The sequence below is a fragment of the Fusarium musae genome, chromosome 3, assembly GCF_019915245.1.
Source record: "Fusarium musae strain F31 chromosome 3, whole genome shotgun sequence".
Classification (NCBI taxonomy): domain Eukaryota; kingdom Fungi; phylum Ascomycota; class Sordariomycetes; order Hypocreales; family Nectriaceae; genus Fusarium; species Fusarium musae.
The window spans coordinates 4,732,500-4,756,164 of NC_058389.1; the positions used below are offsets into that span (position 1 = coordinate 4,732,500).

Below are 23,665 nucleotides of genomic sequence, written 5' to 3' on the forward strand. Positions count from 1 at the left end.
GTGTTTGGATGTCTGTGTCATCAAGGTGTACAGATAAAATCACATTGACTGGTTGTAGCATCACCTCTAGAGTAGGGGGTGGATTCCATGACTGGCGAGTGCCGACATTACTGAGCATAAGAAAAACCGGAGTGATATGCTCATCGTGGTGCTGGAGAAAAATAGGCATGGCTTCCAGCTCCGGTACTCCACCTTGGGTGATGAAATGCTTTCTAGCCAGTCGGTTATATAGCTGTGATGTGCTTAAGACTTGTCCCTGGTTGTAGGCATGTTCTAGCTGCTGCACGAGGTTGCTTGTAAACCCGCAGTGAATTTGTTCGCCCAAAGCTGTATATTTGTCGGTAGCGGTAACTTCGGGGTGCAGCATGATGCTGGAAATGACGCTGCGCTGGTCATCGTTGAAGGTCACGCCGTCCAGGTCCGGAAGCTCAGCGTGTTCCTCTAGGTGTCAGATAGGGGCACCGCCAACATCGCCGTGAACTTCGAATTTGTCGTTGATGGAGTAGGGCTGAAGGCTAGGGGCGATGGCAATCGCGCCGCGTCGCGCATCACGGTGTCATACTGATCCATTTGACACAGCAGCAACCACTACACGTGCATCATACACCAAGAAGTAGCGTGATTGGGGAGCATTTCCTCCGCGAGGTCTCAAATCGGGTCGGTGAAGATGTTGGCGTGCATTGGTATTGGTTTGGTTGGGTGCATGACTACTCATTTCTGTGTGACGTCGTCGCGTCCGTGATTTGACGATGCTGGAGGCTTAGGGTAGGGGAATGGCTGGAGCGAGTTCACTTCAATTCAGCGCAGTACGTGAGGTATTCGTCAATTTATTTATTGCAAAATAATTAATTATCTTAAACAAATTCATTTTAGCGGCTCAATATTGATCAGGGTGAATTGCTGTATGTCTAGGTCCAGACGACTCGTGCTTTTCTTCCCACATGGTTGTCAACTTGTCATGAACATACACCTCGACTGACGACAAGAAGTCGTAAGCAATTTTGGTCCTCATCCAAGCACCGCGTCCAGACAAAGACGCGTTTTCATCAAAACCACGCTAATAATAGACATATAGGCCTTGCTACTGTCTGTTTCCATCGAATGTTTGCCCAATAACCCCCCGGTGTCGCGTCTTTTGCAAGGTTACAAGTGCATGCTCACACGGATAACGCGTCTTGATCAAAGAACGGAAGTATTACTGGTGTCTTGACATTATTAACGAGCACCGACTATACAAGCTACAATTAATTAAGCCTTCGCCACCAGGATCTCATTCTTCTCCAACGCCTTCTTTCCAAGTTCTACCATTTCCGCATTGGACAGCGTATCCTTACCAAACCCAGTGATTGACTGTTCAATTAATCCGGCGACAAACTCCGTCCTCCCAATATTAGGGATGTTGATGACAGCATGCGAGAACCAACGCAGCCCTTGTTTCAAGAAACCCATATCCGGATCATTGACCATTCCTGACTTGGTAACGAGAACCTGCATTCTCCCGTCCGACAGATGTGCGCGCTCGATGATCTGTTTCTCAACCTGGCCCTGGACGCCCTGTTAGCAAAGATAGGGCGACGATGCGCTTCAGAACATACACGAAGAAGGCAATAGTCTCCAAGAATCCATGGCTTCTTTGCGGGGTCTCGCTCGGCGTTGCAGCCGCTCACGTAGATGAATCGCAACGGGTCTGGGTTGCCCTCCCGCGGCAGCTTCGCAAACGTGTCGGCGGCGTAGAGCGCATACTCATAGCAGATCATACGGACTTGATCCCAATCATACTGCTTCAGTTTGCCGGGTGTCACTCCAATAAGCCTACAAAGTCAGTTGTGTCACATGGAGGAGCCGGTGCGACATACCATATGCAGGCATCTGCCCCAGAGATCTCATCCTTGACATATTGAGGGTAGTTTTTGAAGTCGGAACAAGTGACAGACGTGAGCTTGGACTCGATTTCTGGTGTTTGTAGGTCCTCGGCGAGATCGTGGTCGTGACGCGATAATGTGACGACTGAGGTGATCTGAGGGTGCAGGAGCGCCTGACGGACGACTTCCTTCCCAATAAATCCGGTTGATCCTGCAATAACGACCTTCATTTCGATGATAAAAGGATGCTTGAGGCGCAATATTTTATTCTTCTGCCCTTGGAAACTTCAGCGACGTGAATATTAGATATATATCAGTGATCGGGCCGACAGATCCTCATCTGACGACCTGAAAAGGTCCCATGCGCCGCCAATATAAGACTCGCTATCGTTTACGTCGTCAGCTCTAAGAAGCCTCAATCCTCCGAAAGCTACAAGAGATCTGCACTAGCATCGATCTCATCAACAAACAAGCTCATGAGGCTTGTTCTATTCAATTTAACATACCAGAACCGGAGACTGCAAGGTCCGATTCCCGGATTTACGGCGCCGGATCGGGTATCGAGTGCGAGATCCATTACAGCAGGCATTCCACTTCCAAGCTCCCTCCATTCTTGAACAGGCAATTTATCGGCAGGGTCCAGAGCTTTGGGGGCGGATAAGCTTGTATTGAGTTTACACATAAATCGTGGCTTTCTGGATGCAAATGTGATCATTCCTGACTGTCAAAGCAGTGCGCCTCAACCACAGACGGTGATCATCTCAGCCTGGTCGGTGTGGAAGCCAAATCTGCCTTGCAAATCCATGCAGGATGCGATACCGAAGCTGCAGCGCCGTAATTCCGCTACCCCCACCTCAGCGCCTGGTTACAGTGTCTCGGTCACTGAAGATGGCAGGCTTCATGCAAGGCGTTCTGCCCGCCTGATTGAGGTAACAGTCGCCAATTCGAAAACCTTTGTCGCTGAATGAACTTCATCATGTAACGATTTGTGAATAGACTCATTGCAAGATGCCTTCGCTCCCCGCGTTTTTGTCTCGTTCGGTGCCAGCGTCCAGCAGCAGCAGCAGCGGCGTGATCACTAATGCGCCTGTGATTCCCAGCACCCGCCTGGGTCCTGCTGCTGATCTGCTGGAGACTGAATTGCTTAGAATGTACTGGGAAGGAGTCGAGCGCGAGCTGCCTTATTTGCTATTGACATTCGGGCGCTGGCAATCACATCCAGACACATCGGATTTTCTTCCAGAGGAAGAGGATGATTTTATTTACGGTTACGATACGTTTCTCGATTCCGTTTCCGATATTTCTCGCCAGTTTCATGAACGCAACAAGAGGAACCAACGATCAAAACGGCCACAGAAGAAAGCGAAAAAAGACACAAAAGCACCACCTTCATACGATGAAGTTCTACGAGACCGTGGCTGGGACATCTTCGCCGACATAAAGAGCAACAGCATCAAGGGCGGTATAAGAGCCTCTCTCAGCGAGCGCAAACTACTGGACCCAGGTAGACGAAGAGCCCGCATGCTTCTACAATCAGCGCAGTTCCTCGACATCGACAAAATTATTGAGCATCGCGAACCGGAACAGGCACTATCGTTCTGGAAAAGACCTGCTTCTGCTCAAATTCGGCTCTGGTCATATGACGATTTAAACCAGCCGGTGTTCGTCCCCCAGCTCTGCTCCGAATGCAAGGCGACAATTCGGGGATGCACCTTTCAGGACACCAGCGACGAAAGCATTGTCATATGCGAAAGCTGTTACCGAGCGACGCATTATGGTCAAATGCGCTTTGCCAAGAAATACAAAGAATGCTGTCTTCCTACGGCCTTGACGCCAGAGATCAGTCGCAAGTTGTGCTATTGCAGTACAGTTCGTCGACGAGACCAAGATGGACGCTCTCGGTCGCTGTGGCCGATTGATCCTACGCGCGACGGCCACCACATCAAAGGTGGGCTTGGTCGTGTAGGCTGCGGATTGTACACAGTCACAGATCTCTTTGCAGAGGCAAAGTATGCGTCTACAAGATCACAGTTCGGCAAAAACGATAGTCTCCTTCAATTACGAAAGAAGGATCCTGTAGGAGGCGAGCTGCCAAAACCAGTGTCGGTAAACAGGAAGCAACCAAGTCGATTGGGGCATCTCAATGAGACCTCGCTGCCCGAATATGGCTATTCTTATGGGTTCAGCACTGATGAGCCGGAGAATATTCCCATATACTTGAGGTCGACGATCGAGAAGTACCCGTATGGGAACGTTCACATGAGTCTTCGCTTTGGCCCTCTAATCATCGAGAATGGCGTCGCAAAGTAAGTTGCTCGATTCATCATTCACAACAGAAACTGACAGCTCAGTACCATGGGTGGCGTCCTTGTCACCAGTCGAGATCCGCCTTCATTACAAGTTATCCGTGATCCCTCCGAAAACATCACCAAATCCCTTCTTCTCACAGGCGAGAGAGATCGCCTTCTCTACATCCAGGATAGACCACGACACCCAAAGCGATATAAAGCCTTCATGAAGCAAGTCGTCGGGGGGGCCTTTTGCGACTTCTTCGAGTCCGGGATTGAGGATGAGCTTATCGACGCCTTCATACACGAATCCAATTGTCTGGCCCAAGACGGATTGACTTTTGCAGAGCAAGAAACTATGCTTGAACAGGGCACCAAACGTCTGCTTCTACACGTCAAAGAATACCTCGCATCGAGGGTGCAGGCGTATATCTCGAGAATCACTGCTCATCTTCTCGATCCAGAGGTCCAGCTCAAATGGCATTACCGCGACAACAATTGCCAGGCATTCTGTGACAAATTGATTGACCGCGACATATTCGGTCCTCTCTTTGCCTCCAAGGCGACGGTAGGCCAACCAATGCCACTGTACTTGATGAGCTTTGTATGTCGACCCGGCTCACATGTTCCTACACGGGCATTCTCGAAATACGACGTTCCAAATGGTCTGACAGAAGAATACCTCCTCAAGTTTCGCTATGGACGCCACGATGACTCTGACATTGTCGATACACTCGCCGAATACTGGACAGATTGGGCTTGCCTGGAAGGACCAATTTATCCATACCAGGATGTCTTTCCATGGGATTGTACCGAAGCATATGATCGGTATCCCGGGAACTGTGGCGACTGCAACATTGGAAAACATGTTCTCGCATTCCCATTTGACTCTTGGTCCATCGCGTCTCTGCATCTTGCCCGAGGCCGGCAATTGTATCCCGCCAATACACAGCCTTCGATCGGCAAGTCAGCAGAGAAGCGAGCAAACCCAGGCATCATGACAGATACGGAGTGGTTCAAGAACCGCATCACAGTGCTACTCGGCCAAGATGTCCTCCTCACGACTGCGGTTGCCATGGCAAAATCTAGTCAATTCCAAGCATCAACAACATGGCTCACCAACCATGAGGACGAGACCATGGATAGACTCAAGCTCGGCGGTATCCATCGCGCACAACCATTCAGTCACCACTTTGAGAAAGGCGCTTACCATCAATACTTTGTTGCCGACTGGGCCTTCCTCGCTCAGCCCTTACGACTTGTCGAGTATGAGAAGTTTCGGGATTGGAGAGCAACTAAGATCGATGTGGGTGCAAACACGTCTAAAGACGGCGGCGGAGGAGGATGCGGTGCAGGTCCTTTCGCTTGTGGCGCGATAGCAGCGGGATGTGCAGCAGGATCTCCAGGAATGGCTGGTGATACCTGTGGAAGTGGGTGCGTGTCAAGTTGTGGTGGCGGTGATGGTGGCGATGGAGGATGTGGTGGTTGTGGAGGATGAAGCATAGCAATCTACATCTATCATATACACGAATCTACATCAATCATATACATTGAGTCATATACTATGTATGATGACCCGCCCAGTGGCACTCATGTTTTCCCTTCCCACAAAACCACCACCGAGTAGACCTTTTCCCTATAGGCCACATACATATCGCGCAATCGACATTTCTCGGCAATGTTCTGCTGAGATAAAACTCATCCCTCTTCTCCCTCATCTCCGTGAGTTTCGCCCCATCGAGCTTGATACAGTATCGACAAAAGAATGAATCACCGTCTTCCCACTGCGGCTCCCGGAAAGAACAACAATTAATATGCTGCATCTCGAGATCTTGCATGTTCCATTTCGCATTGAAGGGAGCTGCACCGCCAGGAGCGGAAATCACGTAGCACATTGTACAAACAGCGTAGCAATGCGAAAAATGATCTTTTATCCGGGACGATCGTATTCGTTGTTTCGGGGCTCTACAGGTCTACGATCATGTTAGCATTGAGTACCTAACGAGAAGTGCGGATTGAACTTACGTCGCAGATCACGCGTTCGCATGACCAGCATTCGCTCTTCTTCCCTTTGATGCACGATGCTACGCATAGCGACTCTATTCGGTCTCGGCGAGAGTCTGGATCCATCGATGGATAGAAGAGTGTGGTGCGCATCAATTTGGATGTGAGCGACAAGTTCACCATGTCATCGTAGTGAAGGTGGCTTGCGACTCGCTCAGCAATATCGTCGTTTTTTAGCATGATGGCCAGGGACCTCTCTCCACCTGGAGGCTTCTGCGATAACAGTCGATTGATCTCATGCGGCCAGCGCTTGACCGGTTTATGTTGTATTGGGAGGAAACATCGTCTGAGTACGATCACTGGGACGCTGATGAAGCGAGGGAACGCGGCGAGGGGAAACAACAGAACGTCTTGACCAGCGAGAAGAATGATTGTGAACATGGTCATGATCTTCCCAAGACTAGCTCCGAACGTCCAGTCTTTTGATCCTGTTGGAATCGGGTTCCGACAGACTTCCACAATTAAGAAGAGAATTATGGCCCAGTCGACACACAAGATGTAAAAGCAACCGCGACTTCGTTGCGATGAGTTCCATGAGCCGAGAGATCCTTGACTCTTGCATGTTGTCGCAATTATTGCGCTGACGAGAGGCCATATTGTCAACCAAATGCCCTACAACCGTTAATACACATGTCGCGAATTAGCTGGAATACTCACAAGAAATTGACGCCCTCTGTCTAAATGTCCCAGTCTCCACCATGGATTCAATACCACCAAGGGTCCATACAGCCAGAGAGGGATGATTGACCAGAAGCGAAGCCGTCCAAATGTCCTTGCTGTCCTGCCCAAGATACTAGCCACGTTGACGAACATGAGGATACCCCATAGTATCATAAAGATCGAGAAGAACGCTTTGTGTAGAGTATTCATGATTGCATTGTACTGTTAGCATGAACGTACGTTGATGTTGCGTTGTGAATGAATGTCGACAGCGTTCAGCTTACAGTGGCTGGTCAAAAGCGGAATGACCCCGCGATGATCGACAGGTCGAGAACGCCTGGGCGCTGGACCTCTCCTTAGCCGGGCGTAAGATGTCTTTGTTTCAGGGCGCACGATTGGCGAGATTGCGAAGCTGACAAGCAGGGGTGCCTGGGATGTGGTACACTTTTTGTTTGAGGCGCGGTGAGGCAGTCTGGAGATTTGTTGGCAGTCCGATTGCCCGGCGCTATTGAGCCTGGAATCGCCTCATTTTGCAGCAATAAAGATGACCACGAAAAGGAACCTTGATCGTGAGAAACGAAAGATTTTCTGATTTTATGTTGCAAAATGGCTCTGGAGCACCGGTTCACTAAACTTTCCTTGCATGAGCAGGGGAAGGATATGGTCTCAGGTTCATCGCGCCCTAAGAATCCGAATGGCCTGCCATACGAACTCGCTGTCAAACCAGAGGATGTTCCAATAATCCCCGACCCTGGCATCTTCAAATTTACGACACCGATAAGTGTCGACCATGAGCCCTCAAGAAGACGGATGACTCTGGACTTGGCTTTGCCTACTCTGTCTGAGTGCGCTGCTCACCTCGAATTCCTGGAGACGCTCTTCATTTTGAGGCAGAAGATTCTTGTTTCGACTGAATTGGATGAAGCGATGCAGATTAAACCTATCAGAGAGACCAAGACTGGGTATCAGGGAGATGAGAAGACGCTCAAGGATGACAAGCTTTGGGAACGAAGACAGGCGAAGTGGCCCAGATTTGTTGAGCTTGCTACTGTTCGCTTTCTTGCATGGCGAGATCATTTCAACAAGTCTTCGGCAAGAGAAATTACACGAGATAATCTCCCGCCTCTTGATGTTCTCATGGTCTGGCATTCATTCCTTCTCAATCCTCGTCTATTCTTCAATACCTGTTCCAGAGAACCGCTCTTCTCAGTCAAGTTTCCCTGGAAGCACATTCACCACGCCATCGATAATACAGAGTGGACTTTCGCCCTGCCACCAGCAGCCACAGCGAACTACGAAGAAGCATCGGGCTTCGGGCCGAATCTCTTCAACGATATTATCTCATGGAAAGGCCTCTCATCCTTGGCGCTTGTTCACATGTCGCAGGAGGGGTTTGGGGTCCGTGGCTATAGGCCCATGACAGACGAAAGTCCGTGCAAGGAATACTCACAGCTCTTTCGAAAGTGTGACTCGGAATTCGGGAAACAGCTGAGAGATGCTGTTATTCGTCAGGCTTCGTTTGCCGATAAGATGAATTCGCTCATGTGGATAAGATCTCCTGCTCTCCAGGGGACGATTAGACGAGCTATTTCGCGGTATCAGAACTTCTGCAAGCTTCTCAAGATGTCCAAAACCACTGTTGTGCCAACATTGGATATTGATCTGGTCTGGCATACCCATCAGTGTACAGCTAAGCATTATGGACAAGCGATGAAGGTTTTGACAGGCAAGTTCGTCAATCATGACGATACAATTGAAAAGCCACAGTTGGGCGATGGTTTTGGCGAGACGAGAAGACTGTATCGAGTGTACTTTGGACAGGAGTATCGTTCTTGTGGGTGTTGGGACTGTCAGGCTCTTTTGACGGAACTTGAACGGGCTGTGGAGGATGGAACAGATGTGGATATGGATAAGATCACGGCGAAGGTTAAAGAGGATGTGTTCTACTATAGAGCTGTGGAGTGGTCGAGAAGGCATAAAACAAGCTTACCGATGCGGCGGGCCTGATGTTGCCTGAGAGGAGGATGGTATCTTCTAGTGTCTTAAGTAGATGTATACAATTCGCCTGAACTCTTGAACCAGTCTTTCAAACCTGCTGAAAGTGCTCTTAGAAGTTCAGCTTGAACATAGTTTAACTATAGTAACCCTGTGTAGCGAGAATACCTGATATAACTTCACTAAATGAGATTTCCTAGCAGCTTAGATGACTGATCCAGAAGCTTAATTAATACGTCGAATAACAGTGAGATCGGACTAAATAATGGTAATAGTGCAGTCTGGAAACACTTTGAAGCCCTCTCTTGGTATGTCGTTTCTAAGACGAATCATCAGTACCCCGATCCTTCGAAACTCCTGGCTCTTGGCACCGGTTGGCTCCAGCACCAACAAAAAGAGGTCGTTGCACCAAGACACATGCGCTGTAAAAACGCACAAATAGTAGGTCACAACCCTCATGTATTCCTTGTTGTCATCCAATGTCAGCATCCACTCTGGATTCTGTGCAATCCGCTGCGGTGAAATGTGAGCTAGATCAGCCCTGAGACATAATTGTGCCCCTGTAACTTGCCCAAATGGATGTTTCACGACTAGCAGACCAACTTTCGAGTTTATAATAGCAGCGGTGTATCTGCTTCTTCTATCAATGTAGAATGTATCAGCTAGGAACTCAACAGGACCGTTCACCGAGGCCCAAGACCATGATGGGGCTGCGAGAGATGTTAGCCAGAGAATAGAAACTATCAAGGGGTACCATTCCTACCTCGGTAATTTAGAGGGGGCTCATAGTTGGCCCATCGCTTCTCAGATCGTCGCCAGATCAATTGAGAAGCTAATCCACCTCGCCAAAGACCGGCAAGATACTGATCGTTTGGATATTCAAATGCTGCAGCAACCCCAGCTATAGCTGGCAGCTTATCACGCTCCATGGTCAAGTGGCAGTGGGAAAAATTCTCAACAAATTCCATCCAGTTGCCGTATTGATCCAGGAACTTTTTCGTTCCATATTTCTTCCCTCTCCAGAATTTTGTGTTCGGAGGAAGCCCGCCTTCATCGTAAGGGAACCCTATTGGTAGCATCTCAGATGCTATAAGCAGCCGGCATTCCCAAAAAACCTCTGTTGCGAAATGGACTGTCCGTGGGCTCAGGAGCCGTTCTTGATAAACCCACCCTCTGTAGTTCAGAGGAGCTCGATCCACCTGACCAAGCCAGATGTCCTTTGAGAAGCAATAGTATTGACCTGAAATATCACTTTCCGTCTTACCGCACCTGATCGAGTTCATGCCTGTCGGGGCTTTTCTCTTGATGTTGATTGCCAAAGGAGTCCGGTGTGACGTGTCTCGGTTCAAAAAGAATACATCAACGTTGTCTACCATAGGTGTCGGAGCAATAGTCAGGGCTGCATGCTTGTAGTTCTCTCCCATTCTTTCTGATTCTGTCAACCAGTCCTGCAGCCCCTCTTGGAATTGTTGATCTTGCATGATACACAGGCTATCGACCCAGATGTAGCGAAAACCGAGCTGGCGCGTGGTTTTAAAGGCGTCTCGAAAAGTCTGGGAAATCTTTTCCACTGGAATTTCCTTCCTTAGCTCATCGATATTTGTACTCTCAAGCTTTAATATCACGCCTATCCACCTATGAGAGAGACACACGTATTCGCAATTCCCAATATGTTCACTTGCTGTCACAACAACGCGTGGTCGTTGTGAGTCTGTGTCGCCAACATCTATAAGTCGGGTAGGCAACCATATGTCTGATCCTTGATTGCTATTGCAGATTTCATGGAATTTCCGACAGAAAGATGAACATCTCTTGATAAACTCAAAGGATGAGTTGCTGTTTGTACTTATCGGAAGGGGGTAATCCGGGTATTCTCGAAACATCAAGGACTTGTCTTGCTAATAGATTAGTCCAATATCAATTTTGATCAAGTCCATATTGGGGATGTTTACCATTTGTCGGAACCAGCGCTATTTCGACGGTTTCTATACATTTGTTCTCAATTTGCAAACTGTACATAATTCGGCGATATTTCTCTGTTGTACCGATTCCTTGGTTTAGGTCCGGCTGGGCTATCTCTCCATCGCCTCCATCGAGAGTGGCCAGGCATGGGGTGATTTCCATCTTTGTATGTGACAATGCTAGATGACGAATCTTGAGTATCTCACCCAGCATTGTACACAGTCGACAGCCAGCCTCAATTGACTTGGCAACATCGGCCCCGGGTCGCCTCGCAAAGTTCTCGGATGTGTGATTTCTTTCATAAGGCCGAATCAATATGCCATTGCACATATAACAAAGGTGGTCATTAGTGGAACAAGGCTTTCCCCTGGGGGTTGTAGTAGGCTCCATCGCACTAGGATGCGTTTTGTTAGCCTGCTTTATTACCAAGCCTTTCGTGGGGCAGAGGATGAACTATCTCCAAATGCAACATAAAGCTCAAACTTCTCTATTTATATGAGCAAAGATCTTACTTCTTTTCTTTTCTTTTCCATTCTTTCTTTAGATAGCTTTGTGCCATCTGCACTGCCACGCTAAAATTTGGCGGCTGGCATGTAGGACTGGATCAGATCCCGGCCCACCAGTCAGGCGAACGGTGAGGCTGAATGTAAGGCGAGCAAAGTGCCACACCCCTGCACTGCACTGCCAGCTCATGAAAGACATTCGCTCCCGATGACTGGGATCTAACCTGATCAAGTGACGTTGCGTAACCTGGCAATTAGTTGTAGTTGTGCATCTTCTTCGTTCATGGGCTACATCTATCAAGATCAATATTCCCATCCTCTTTTCTTTCTCTTCCCCATCTGAAAATCTCAAACTTTCTCTATCCTGTATCCTCATCTTGAGAATCATTCTCTGCTACGCCTAGACGTTCATTGGTACTGGGCGAAGAAGACAGACAATATTCAAGCCCACTCGTCTTCCTATTCTTCTCCTGCAAGACGTTTTAGAGTTCTTCTACATTTCCGTGATCTGGAGACTCTCGGTTAACCTCTCCGATTCGGACTATTGGCGGTCAGTTTTATTTCTAATATCAAAGTGCGCTTTAGACAAAATTAACTGACCCTTTGCTCTTCTCAGGTCCGGCAAGAATTTAGACATATCACCCATTCCCAAGCGACACGCGAATACGCAAAATCTTCCATTGCTGATAAGCTTCATTTTGCCCCACCGGTAAGAATTTCCATATCTATCTATCTTGTGGTTTGCCGAGCTAACTTTCTTACCAAAGAATCATGGCTGGAGAAGAGGCAACTCTGTGCTGGCCAACCAGGGCACACATATCACTGAAATGTTGTTCGTAAACCTGCTGAATCTTAATGAGCTCGATCAACAAGTGTCCTGTCCTGCCTTTGAAGCATCTACCTGCACCACGTGTCATAGATCTACGAAAAGATGGTTGACGACATTTTTTCGGTTGTATCCATGACCCGCCAAGACTTTCCTCAACGTTAGGATCGATACGTCAACCAACTCGAATCAGGAAACGTGTTGTTGGCTACGATTTTCACCGAATTTGAGGGATATCACACAATCAAGGACGCATGTGTGAGATCACTCCAGCTTCCTCGCAAGGGCGAGCAGGTACCTTGCCTCCCTGCCCCAATCCTGGTTCTTCTGATCGTTTCTCTCAACTACCGCAAGATAGCCCCTGCCAAGCCTGACAGATCCATCCTTGAGATTCTTGGCGAACATGGCTCTGTGGCTTGGCTCAAGGTTGCTATCCAAGTCTTTGCAACAACCGGTCAGAATCCATTCTTGGTCACGCGGGATAATTCGGTCAACAGCCCGACAACCGAGCTATCTAATGGTATCTGGACTGTCAAAGCAACCATGCCGCCCCCTCACAGATACCTCGCAGTTGTTCAACACCAACTTCCCATTCTTCTTGCCGCACCCGTGTTTGGGAACCATTTGGTCAGTGAAAGCGAAAGTCCAGAGCAAGCCTTGCACCCACTTGGCCGCCATCCAAGCCGTGACGCCGGCGACGCAGTCTACACTGCGACTCTGACCATCACCCGGGAACAAGCTCTTACCCGAGTAGGCGACCTACTCAGACAGCTGCAAGATGCATCAGTCGACCGAAAGTCATTCAAGCCACAGATGGATCTCTTGATGGATTTCTATACCTTTTGGGTTCTCCCTCGAGATATCAAGATGAGAGTGCTTAGCTAGTACATAATGCACTCTCCCGAATCTCAGGAACGTATCTCGACGTCTGGTGTTGTCTGGGATCAGGAGTACACTCGGATATCCTGGGTAGAGAGGCTCCCGGGTGAACGAATTGAAATGCAGGACTCAGACCTTGCTGGACCCTCTTTGGGAGTCCTCGCAGACCTTTTCAGCCAACTGCCCGAGAAAAGCTTGGAGAGGGCCCGTGGCATCGAAGCCCTCAACAACGTGAAGAATGTCATCAACCTGCAGCAACACTTCCTTGACGACCGGGCCAAGTTCGCGGAGAGACCTCTGCAGAATCACTCTCCCAACACTTCACCCATTTCCGATGGGGCCCTGGAGAAACTCGATGGAACCCCGAAGCAACTCAAAGAAACCCTTGTCCACGTTGTCAAGGACAAGCTTGAGGGTCAGAAGAGTGCCCCACAGGAGATCGTTGATGATTTCAAGAGGCTTTACATTCTGTTTCGATGCGATGGCTTGGTGATTCCCTGCGAACTCCATAACCTTGCTGCATACAGCCTCAGCAGGGACCAACACAAAGAAGTCTTGGCTTCCCGAGACGATCTAGAGATGGCAGGTGGCTAGATGGATTGAAGGCATACAAGTGTTGAGGTTCTTGCACGGCTTAACCTTCAGCACTCATTTCCAGTGCAGGATTGTCGCTTTCGTCTACCTCGGTTATGTCTTTTCCATGTGTCTCTTCTGTCTGCGAGGCCCAGCGTTTTACTTCTCAATTTTCAGGGAGGGTCCATGTAGTATTCTGCACTCAATCGTCACTATCGCAAGAGCATTTGCTCAGCCTATACTCATCAACATGCGTTGCGTTGTGCTACTGTTTTTACGCTGAGTTCCTTTCACCGTGTCTACATACCGGTCACTTGATAAATAAAAGTTCTTTCAATGAAACTCGCTTAATACGTGATGGTTATGCTTCATCATATGTCCTACTAAGCCAACTGATATTTGGTGTTTTTCTTAGGTGCCCTAGTAGCCCTAGAGGAGGAAAGGGAAAACTCAGGATCTTGATCCTAAATAATAAAAATATTTAGTTAAGTTTATATAAACTTAGGATAATTTTACCAAGTTTAGGATATCTTTTGCTAAGTTTTATTTTAATACCTAATATTGAGCTCTATAGTTTTCTTGCTCCCCGCGGCCTAGGTATAGCCCAGCCTTTTCCACCATGTCTTAGCTTTTTCTCTCGTTTCTTCTCCTCTCTATGGCTAAATCCACTTTTCGGTTCTACATGGCAAGTTTTTACTCTTTCGAATTTCTTACAAACTTGCATTCATAGTTCTTCTGGAAATTGCAATCTCTCTCCTTGGAGCATTGCGTAACGGAACAGCCCGGAGGTATCAATGTGTTATTTGCAGTTGATACTTGTGGCTGAGAGCTTACTTGTTCTTTGTGCTTGTTCGTCCATCATATCTCACTGATGATGGCCCCATTGTTATTCAATATTGGGGTTCAAGCTTGTACATTTAGTCACGCTCAAGCGGTCTCGGCTAGACTACAAGTCATTTTAGCCAAACCCTGCCTGGCCATAATAACCTCAATAAATTCTCATCGTTAATCACGAAGAAGCGAAATGAACTACTCATCGTCTTCGTCAATATGACAAATAATTTAATGGAAATGCTAGACAGGCGCTCGAGTATTCTAAGATCTATAGTTTCGCCCCCTCAGCCCGTCTCTTCTCACGCTCCTTATCCCTGAGCAGCCGACGAAGGATCTTTCCGCTTGGACTCTTGGGTATAACTTCCAGAAACTCTACGCCTCCCCTGAGCTGTTTATAGGAAGCCTTGTTATCAGCAACATGCTTCATGATATCATTGGCCACTTTCTTCTCATCCAAGGACTCAGCCAAAGAGCTCTTGACTACAAAAGCCTTTGGTACCTCTCCTGACCTCTCATCAGGTACTTGGATCACAGCGCAGTCGAAGACATGGGGGCTTGTCAAGATGTGAGCCTCAAGCTCCGCGGGTGCAACCTGATGGCCCTGCTCATTCTTAGTATTGGCATCACCAATTAAACAGTAGTTTACATACCTTGACCTTGATGAGTTCCTTGATTCTGTCAACGATCACAATATGCTCGTGACCAGACGGGGCTAAAGTCACGATAGCCTCGTCTCCAGTGCGGATATATCTTCCATCTTTGTGATGTACAAAGGTTTCAGAGGTAGCTTTCTCGTTGTTCAAATATCCTAACACAACTGACGGGGCTTGAACAAGTAGCTCGCCTGGCTTGTCATACTCAGTAACTTCATTGCCCTCAAGGTCGATGATCTTGGCTTTGGCACCAGGCAACAGGGATCCAGAGCCTCTTGTGAAGACATCGTCTTCGCTTGAAGATGTCACGACGGTTGCGGTTTCCGTCATTCCTTGATTCTGTCAGTCATTCTTTCTTGGATATCTTATCGCGGATAGACTCACCATAGGCCTGTGCGATTGTCCAATCCGGGTATAGCTTCTTCATGTCCGAGATTGTTTCCTCGCCGAGGGGGGCCGCACCACAGTAGACAAATTTGACGCTACTCAGATCATACTTGGCACAAACATCCTTGAATCGCAGGACTTGGATGATAATCGGCGGGACCTTGGAGGACTGTTGGTACTGATATAGCTTTAAGAATCACAAATAAACTGACCACCAGCAGCTGCCTAATCTTGAACTCCTGAACAGACTTGAGGAAGTCGTTGAACTCGAATTTCGGGAGAACAATGACTTGATCACCTCGCCACGTGCAAGTATGAGCACCAATAACAAGGCCGTAGATATGAGAGAAGGGCAAGAATCCTGTGACTGCTTGAGTTTCTACACCTTTCTTCCGTCTGGCGACAGAGTCGTAAGTGACATGCTGTAACACATTCGAGATGACGTTCCTATGAGATATCATCACAGCTTTCTGGATCGTATTAGCATGTATCATAGTCAGGAAGAATCGGTCTTACCGGTAATCCTGATGTTCCACTTGAGAAGCATAAAAAGGCTGTCTGGCGTGCACCTTGACCTTGAACCCATTGAAGCTTCTCAAGTTCTGCAAGTCTCGAGCCTTCGTTGATAAGATCCTCAACGGAAGCATGTTTGAAACTTGAGGTAGGCTCAGCTCGCGGGATGTCGAACAGATAGATGTTTTCTTCTGGTATGCCGACGTTCTTGGCTGCCTCAAGCGCGACCTCGAGTAGAGGTGTACATGTAACCAGAGCTTTGGCCCCTGATGCCTTGAGTTGATGGGTAAGTTCATCAGAGGAATAAGCAGCATTGGCTGGCGTGGCTATGCCGTTGAGTCGGTGAACACCGTAGATGGCGGTTACAAAGTCAATCTAGAGTCATCTATCAGATAGGCACCCTCATACAAACTCGGCATATACGTACTGTGTTCAGAGAGAAGATAGCCAAAACCTTATCCCAAGGTGTTCCCTCATTCGGCTGCCATTGAAGACGCTTTGCCAAGGCTCTTGCAAAAGATTCTGACCGCTCGAACAGTTCAGGTGCTGAGTACGAACGGCCAGTGATTCCACAGGTAAATGGATGTCTGCTCTTGACAATATGTTGGCGACCATAAGCCTCGTTCCTCATAAACTCAGCAATAGGTATCGAATCCGGAGGATCTTCAATATGTCAGCAATGTGAAGTTCCATCAATTGAGGCACGCGACTCACCAATTGGGAGCTGAGGCACCCAGCTTGGAGAAGTAAACACCATTTTGATACGAGCTCCTTGTTCTTTTCGCACGTTGAAACGCAATTCGCAATATGATAGGTTACAATAATATCGAGGCAGCCAGAATGAATTTCTTATTCAAGGTCATCGGCAAGCCAGCGAGTCAGCGACCTAACGTCATGAAAACAAATTGTGGTGGAGTTCTTGGCGGAGCTACACTCTTATAGGAAAACCGAGAGCATTGCCATCTCGCATAGCGGCCAATCCCCCGCATTCTCCAGATTATTACAAGTGGATTCCTAAGCCAACCATAGGTTCTCGTTGCCTCGGAAGACCTCGGTAGAAAATCCTACCGAGACGCGTTCGTGTCTAGGAAGGGAAATCGAGCCGACTACAGGTCTGGGAAAGCCGAATAGTAGGATTGGATATAGGGTGGGTATCTGACACCAGTACGCCAGTGAGGAGTATCAAGATTGATCACCGTCTTCATATTATCGGCCAATCATCACCATGACTGTCACGAATTCCGAAAGAGTACCAGCAACCATGTTTGCGTGGAGGAAGCACAAAGGAAGTCCGAAGCCGGTAATGCGAACTCTCGATTTTAGCAAAGTAATACACTGACATATTCGAGGTTTTTGAAGAAGTACCCGTTCCCAAGGTGTCACCAAATGGCATTCTTTGTAAGATGCTGGCGTCTGGCGGTACGACGAACCTCCTGGTAGTTGACTAAAAGCTGACCAATAATAAGTTTGCAGAAGCGACCATTCTCTACTCACGATAGAAAAGCAAGCCTCTTGGTTTCAGGAAAAGTATATCCTAGGCCATGAAGGCTGCGGACAGATTATTGAGATAGGCAGCAATGTTCAAGACAACGGACTTAAAGTGGTAAGTGATATTCTTCAAACGTTTGGGATCGGTCAATACTGAATGCTAAACAGGGAGATATTGTGGCTCTTCATGCGGTTCCTGGTTGCAATCAAGACGACTGTCCTGAATGTTCTCGTGATTTGGCTCAACTGTGTGAAAGAGGCCATCACTCAGGTATTGGCCAAGATGGCTTCTACGCACCTTATACTGCCGTTGATATTCGAGCTGCAGTCAAGGTTCCCGAAGGTGTCAGCCCAGCAGAAGCTGCTGTAGCCACTGACGCTGTGAACACAGCATTCCACGCCATCACTAGGAGAGGAGAAGTTAAAAAGCATGAGACAGTGTTTCTATTTGGTCTCGGTGGCCTAGGCTTCAATGCTCTACAGATTGTGCGTTATATCGGAGCGAGGGTGATAGTTTCCGATATTCGACAAGAGCTTCTTGATGAAGCCAAAGCTCTGGGTATACCCGACAAAGACATCGTTCCAGTAGGAAAACCTCCTCAGGACTTCATCAAAGAGAATGGCTTGGAAGGGAAAATCGACACCGTTCTTGACTTCGTTGGTACTCATCAGACATTCGAAGATGCACAACATATCGGTAAGCAAAATATCTTGGTTTGAAATTCGTAAAACCTCAGCTTATATGTGTTTCAGTTCGTCGTGGCGGCAAACTTCTTTGCATCGGCAGCCTTGACACGGAAAATACAATTCACATGAAGATTGGTACGAGAAAGAGACTTTCTTTCATCTTCTCTTACGGTGGCCAAGTCAGAGATCTGGAGAAGGTTCTTGAGCTTATCGCTTCTGGCCATATCAGCCCACGAGTCGAAACCAGAAAGCTTCCGGATTTTGAGGAAGTGCTTGGGGCATTGGGTGAAGGAAAGATCAAGGCGAGAGTGGCATTACTACATGACTAGCCTCGCTTATGAATTCAATTGATTTTTTGATGATCAACAGAGTGTTTCCATTCCATTCACCGTGTATTTCGTACTAGTCAGCCGAAAGGCGATGGTCTATTTCTTTCTTGACTGAAAGGAAGGTGAAACGGGTCTTCGATCTCTCCATCATCGTGGATCTCGAACTATTCTCACAGAGCAAGATACCTGACATCCAGTTAGAGTGCTGCGAACCAAGGCATCCTAAGTTATTCTAAGTTATTATAAATGTACCTAAATTTACCTAAATATTTTCATCGCTTAGGGTCTCAGGTCCAGTATTAAACGTAAACCTTAATAGAGCTCAATTTAAGTCATTTATAGACTCAGTCGTTAAGGAAATCTATTTAAGCAGTAGCTTTCTAACCGAAGATTGTGGACTTGTCATTGATTTAAAGTTGGTTCCATGTGTAGATATTTGGTAATCTATATCAACCATTAACGCTTGCGCCAGCAGGCAAGCTAGTTCCAACAGCAGCGGTTGTCCCAGCATCAACTGGCAGAATAGCTCCCGTAATCCACCTTGCATGGTTACTCGCCAGAAACACAACAGCACATGCAGCATCCCAAGCTGTACCCTCAGTTCCAAGTAAACTCCTTGCTTTTCTCGCTTCCCTGGCTTCTTCTGACATACCCTTTGCGTACATCATTGGTGTATAAAGCATCTAGCAAGTGTTAGCGCAGTCCTCCTGCTCTCGTAGGTTCATAACTTACTCCGGGACAGACACAGTTCACTCTGATGCCGTCTTTGGCGTGGTGAGCCGCCATGGCTCTCGTCATATTGACGACAGCCCCCTTTGCAGTTGGATACAAGAGATGAGGTGTACCGCCTTTTAAGCCGGCTACACTCCCCATATTGACGATGGATCCTTTGATCTCACCATCATTCTTGGCCATTGCTGGTATGGCGAACTTTGCCATCAAAACCATGCTTGAAACGTTAACCTCAAGACCCATCGTCCACTTGGCCATATCCACATCAACGGCTGTCCCTGAAGCTCCAGCTATGCCGACATTGTTGACGAGAATATCCAGACGGCCAAATTCCTTCAATGCAAGGGCAACGGCCTTTTCGCAATCGCTTGCATCTGTGACATTTCCTTGTGCCGGTATGGCCTTGGAAGCTGCGCTCTGGTTGGCCATATCAGCCGTCTTTGTTGCCCATTCTAGATCCATATCAAGGCATATCACATTGCAGCCCTCGTTGGCCAACATGATCGATATGGCTCTACCATTGCCAATACCGTCTCCAAAGCAGCCAGCGCCTGTGACGATGGCGACTTTGTCTTTTAGTGAACGAGACGGGGGTTGAGTGGGTATCTCGGCCATGGTGGTGTTTGTTTTTGGATCTCTTTTATTATGAAATGATACAATGAATCCTCTCAATTCGGAATATTTAATCATGAAATCAATCTCGAGTACTCCTTTCTCCGGGACTGTTGGGCGGCTTTCCTAATTGAGAATTGCCAGAGCTTAATACTCTAATTCAACCTCGTTTTGTGGGGTCGCGCCGAGGTACGACTGACGGAATCACATGGCTGCAGCCAATTACGTTCTCTGCAGCATGATACCCCTCAAGGATGCATTTCCATGAACCCAGGAACTCATTGAGATTCAATAATATCAAGAATTAATTGTTGGAATACCATCAAATCTATCATCATGTGCGACTTTTCGGAATACGGCCCCAAATCTGCCGAATGGCTTGCAGTAGAAGCAAGTCTTCCGCCTCCCCCAACCTTTGCGGATATCTATGAGAGACAAGCCGTAGTCAACAAAGGTCGGGAGGAGATCTCTGCGAATGGCATGAAGCAGCTGGGCCACTTGGTCCGCATGAAAGACTACAAGATTCCTACGAGAGACGGTTCTTTCATAGAAGCCCGAAGCTACAGGCCCGTCGATGCTGCAGATGATGCTATACTCCCGATTTACATCCATCTCCATGGTGGAGGATATCTATTCGGCACTCTCTCATCTGAAGATGCCATCTCCTCGAGAATCGCAATTGGAGCGAAGGTTACGGTTGTCAATGTGAACTACCGTCACACGCCGGATCATACTTTTCCTACAGCTTGGAATGACGTCGAAGATGCCTTTTACTGGGTGCACGACCATATCGATGACCTTCAAGGCAGATCTGGCCAGGTTGTCATCGGAGGGATCAGCGCTGGTGCCCAGTTAGCAGCCGCCTTGACTTTGAGACAGAACATCTCAGCACCAGATATCCGCCAGTATCCCAAGATTGCCGGACAGATTCTCATGATCCCAGCTTTAGTCCATCTTGACCATTATCAGTCTCAGCTTGACCAACTCACGAACCCCTTGGTATCTTCATATGTCCAGAATGAAGACGTACCGATCCTTCCCAAGAAGGTCATCGACTTCTTTACAGGAATGCTGAAGTTCCCGGTTCCTTTCCCAGATGCTGATGATTTCCGAGCAAACACTGGAAACGCATCGGCTTCTCACGTCAAAGGACTTCCTCCCACTGTCTTTGGGATTGCCGGTGCCGATCCCCTGCGGGATGAAGGTCTCTTGTATGGAAAGAAGCTAGCCGAGGCAGGGTAAGTCAGCAGTCTCTATTTTTGATGCCGTTGAAGCAACTGACATGAAATTGCAACAGGGTACCCACGGATATTCATGTTTTCAAGGGATTGCCCCATGGGTTCCGTAGATATGGGGATCAGCTGAGTGAGTCTAAGAGATGGGACAGAGTTATGGAGGAGGGAATTATTTGGGCGCTCTCGAACCCTGAAGCAAGACAGTTTGAAGTCAAAACCGCTTAGCTATACCGTCTATCATAACGCTGAGGTCCTTGAGGTTGTATGAATTTGAATTGGATATCCAAGATGAAATAAACGATGGAAGTTATTCAAATACCTCCCTAAACTCACCATAAGACGTCCCAAAATACTCTTAATTATCCTGAAGCACCATAAGTTTTCTAAAGTTTGGTAAGGACTCCGGATGATGTCTGCTCGTCATCTACTTCAAGATTAAGCTACTCGAGCAACCAAACTCCCCATACAGCCTCGATTCTATCAAAAGATATCATATCATAATAACATTTAAATTCTAACATACTCTATGCTCATGCATATCTCAATACAAAGTCCGAATAATCTCTCCCCTTGACGTCATCACACCTCTTTCGATACCCCGGTGCTGGACCATTATACCTCGTCATGGATCTCTTCTGCTTATGAGCCAAGTTCTTGTTGACGCCAGTCATCCAAGAGTCAACTTCATTGGCTAGTAGGCCCTTTCCGCATTCATGCACATGCTGCGTCCACTCCTCCATACCCTTATCCGTTGCTTCAGCACTGATGATCTTGTTGTCACGAGCATATCGGATAAACTCGGCAACCCAGTTTGCTGCATACTCGATGGACCTAAAGCACCTCGTTAGTACTGACAGTAGTAATTTAAGTAGATGACCATACCTAGGAATGTTTCCAAACATCTGATGAGGACCCATAATCATAAACATGTTAGGAAAGTCCTGGACAGTAAGTCCCAAGAACGTCCTGATGCCCTCAGCCCAAACATCCTTCAGCTTTGTTCCATTTCGGCCTTCAATATCAACTGCATTGAAAGAACCAGTGACAGCGTCAAAGCCAGTAGCGTAAATAAGAACATCAAGCTCATAAAACGCATCTCCCGTCTGAACGCCAGTCTCCGTGATCTGAGAAATCGGGTCTTCTCTGATATCAACCAACTTGACATTCGACTGATTGAAAACCTCAAAGTAACCGCTCTCAAGAGGAACTCTCCTTGTGCCGAAGCCATGATTCTTAGGGATCAACTTCTCAGCTACTTCTGGGTCATTGATTCGTGCGCGGATCTTATCAGCGTGAAACTTGCTATAAAGCGCGTTCGCCTTGTGGTCTGTAAAGACGTCTGAAGACACACTGAGGACTTTGGCGAAGCCGGGTTCGGCGTATAACTTCTCCCATTGCTCTTGGCGCTCTTCCTCTGTCATGGAGAAGACGCTCCTGCTGTCACTGACGTGAATGAAGCAGGCATATGATTCGGCACATTTGCGGAAGATTTCTGGGTATCTTGTGCGGATCTCATCCATCTCCTCTGGGCTAATCTTCTTGTTACGAAGTGGAGCTGTCCAGTTTGGCGTCCTTTGGAACACTGTTAAGTGGCCGACCTTATCCGAGATGGCTTGTATTGTCTGAATTGCGGTTGCGCCAGTACCAATAATGCCGACTCGCTTGCCGTTCAGAGCAGAAGCATCACTTGGCCATCTGGCTGTGTGCCAGGCTTGTCCCTTAAAGTTCTGAACACCAGGAATGTTTGGTAATGTCGGTTGGTTGAGAATGCCCATGGCGGTGATGAGATATCGACATGTGTATTGCTCGCCATCTTCTGTCTCCAGCAGCCATGACGAAGTATCCTCTTGAAACTTTGCTGATCTCACGCGTGTGTTGAATTGCATATCACGCTTCAGATCAAACTTGTCTGTGAGATACTGGATGTAACGAAGGGTTTCTGGTTGAGGAGCAAAGTGCTCGGTCCAGTTCCACTCATCGAGAACTTCTTGTGAAAATGAGAAGATGTATGAGTAGCTCTCTGAGTCAAACCGAGCACCAGGATATCTATTCCAGAACCAAGTGCCACCTTCTCCGGAACCAGCTTCGATAACTCGTGTCTTCAAGCCAAGTTCCCGCATGCGGTACAAGCTGAGAATACCACTGAGTCCAGCACCGATGATAAGAACATCATAGTCTAAGTTGCTGTCTGGTGATCCAAACGCATCACCACGAATTGGTTGTGCTGAAGGCATTGTGAAGTTGTGAAACGATGAAAATAGGTGGTTGCCAGATAGAGAATTGGCGTTGTGCTGAGGTATGACAAAGTTTTAAAGATCGATGAAGGTCCCAGCACAATTGGATATCCGAGGGTTACGTCCGGCGTGTCGATTTATGCCCGCGGGTTTATTCTCCTCTGTATGCATTGCAGGGAGTCCTTGTTTGACCCCGCACATCCGGGGGTTGATGGCTGGGGTATCGTGTAACCGAGAGCTCAAAGCTGAGGCTAACTGAGGCTATACCCGCCTTTCCCAAATAGGATAACCAGGTATTGCCGAGTCATTTGGCATCGCTTAACGTTAGCCTAGTGGCGTCCGATACTCG

At 47.8% G+C, this 23,665-nt stretch overlaps 9 protein-coding genes across 9 annotated transcripts; 5 read left to right on the forward strand and 4 right to left on the reverse strand.

Annotated features, from left to right (window-relative positions):
* Positions 1-1,248: 1,248 nt before the first annotated feature.
* J7337_004897 (uncharacterized protein) lies at positions 1,249-2,092 on the reverse strand (the record flags this gene model as incomplete). Its single annotated transcript, XM_044822582.1, has 3 exons — positions 1,249-1,554; positions 1,596-1,812; positions 1,857-2,092. 3 exons carry the CDS (start codon positions 2,090-2,092, stop codon positions 1,249-1,251), a joined length of 759 nt encoding a protein of 252 aa, XP_044683915.1.
* A 778-nt stretch (positions 2,093-2,870) lies between these two features.
* On the forward strand, positions 2,871-5,648 carry J7337_004898 (uncharacterized protein; the record flags this gene model as incomplete). The annotated part of the gene is made up of 2 exons (XM_044822583.1): positions 2,871-4,168; positions 4,214-5,648. 2 exons carry the CDS (start codon positions 2,871-2,873, stop codon positions 5,646-5,648), a joined length of 2,733 nt encoding a protein of 910 aa, XP_044683916.1.
* Positions 5,649-7,480: 1,832 nt separating this feature from the next.
* Positions 7,481-8,588, forward strand: J7337_004899 (uncharacterized protein; the record flags this gene model as incomplete). Its single annotated transcript, XM_044822584.1, has 2 exons — positions 7,481-8,539; positions 8,565-8,588. 2 exons carry the CDS (start codon positions 7,481-7,483, stop codon positions 8,586-8,588), a joined length of 1,083 nt encoding a protein of 360 aa, XP_044683917.1.
* Positions 8,589-12,703: 4,115 nt separating this feature from the next.
* Positions 12,704-13,633, forward strand: J7337_004900 (uncharacterized protein; the record flags this gene model as incomplete). Its single annotated transcript, XM_044822585.1, has 2 exons — positions 12,704-13,033; positions 13,073-13,633. The coding sequence occupies 2 exons, from the start codon at positions 12,704-12,706 to the stop codon at positions 13,631-13,633; spliced, it is 891 nt and encodes a 296-aa protein (XP_044683918.1).
* Positions 13,634-14,714: 1,081 nt separating this feature from the next.
* J7337_004901 (uncharacterized protein) lies at positions 14,715-16,756 on the reverse strand (the record flags this gene model as incomplete). Its single annotated transcript, XM_044822586.1, has 7 exons — positions 14,715-15,047; positions 15,097-15,431; positions 15,484-15,664; positions 15,699-15,908; positions 16,003-16,374; positions 16,427-16,662; positions 16,714-16,756. 7 exons carry the CDS (start codon positions 16,754-16,756, stop codon positions 14,715-14,717), a joined length of 1,710 nt encoding a protein of 569 aa, XP_044683919.1.
* Positions 16,757-17,224: 468 nt separating this feature from the next.
* On the forward strand, positions 17,225-18,503 carry J7337_004902 (uncharacterized protein; the record flags this gene model as incomplete). Its single annotated transcript, XM_044822587.1, has 4 exons — positions 17,225-17,299; positions 17,522-17,602; positions 17,656-18,184; positions 18,241-18,503. 4 exons carry the CDS (start codon positions 17,225-17,227, stop codon positions 18,501-18,503), a joined length of 948 nt encoding a protein of 315 aa, XP_044683920.1.
* Positions 18,504-18,952: 449 nt separating this feature from the next.
* On the reverse strand, positions 18,953-19,850 carry J7337_004903 (uncharacterized protein; the record flags this gene model as incomplete). The annotated part of the gene is made up of 2 exons (XM_044822588.1): positions 18,953-19,186; positions 19,236-19,850. The coding sequence occupies 2 exons, from the start codon at positions 19,848-19,850 to the stop codon at positions 18,953-18,955; spliced, it is 849 nt and encodes a 282-aa protein (XP_044683921.1).
* Positions 19,851-20,183: 333 nt separating this feature from the next.
* J7337_004904 (uncharacterized protein) lies at positions 20,184-21,307 on the forward strand (the record flags this gene model as incomplete). The annotated part of the gene is made up of 2 exons (XM_044822589.1): positions 20,184-21,085; positions 21,145-21,307. 2 exons carry the CDS (start codon positions 20,184-20,186, stop codon positions 21,305-21,307), a joined length of 1,065 nt encoding a protein of 354 aa, XP_044683922.1.
* Positions 21,308-21,612: 305 nt separating this feature from the next.
* On the reverse strand, positions 21,613-23,316 carry J7337_004905 (uncharacterized protein; the record flags this gene model as incomplete). Its single annotated transcript, XM_044822590.1, has 2 exons — positions 21,613-21,913; positions 21,965-23,316. The coding sequence occupies 2 exons, from the start codon at positions 23,314-23,316 to the stop codon at positions 21,613-21,615; spliced, it is 1,653 nt and encodes a 550-aa protein (XP_044683923.1).
* Between the last annotated feature and the right edge of the window lie 349 nt (positions 23,317-23,665).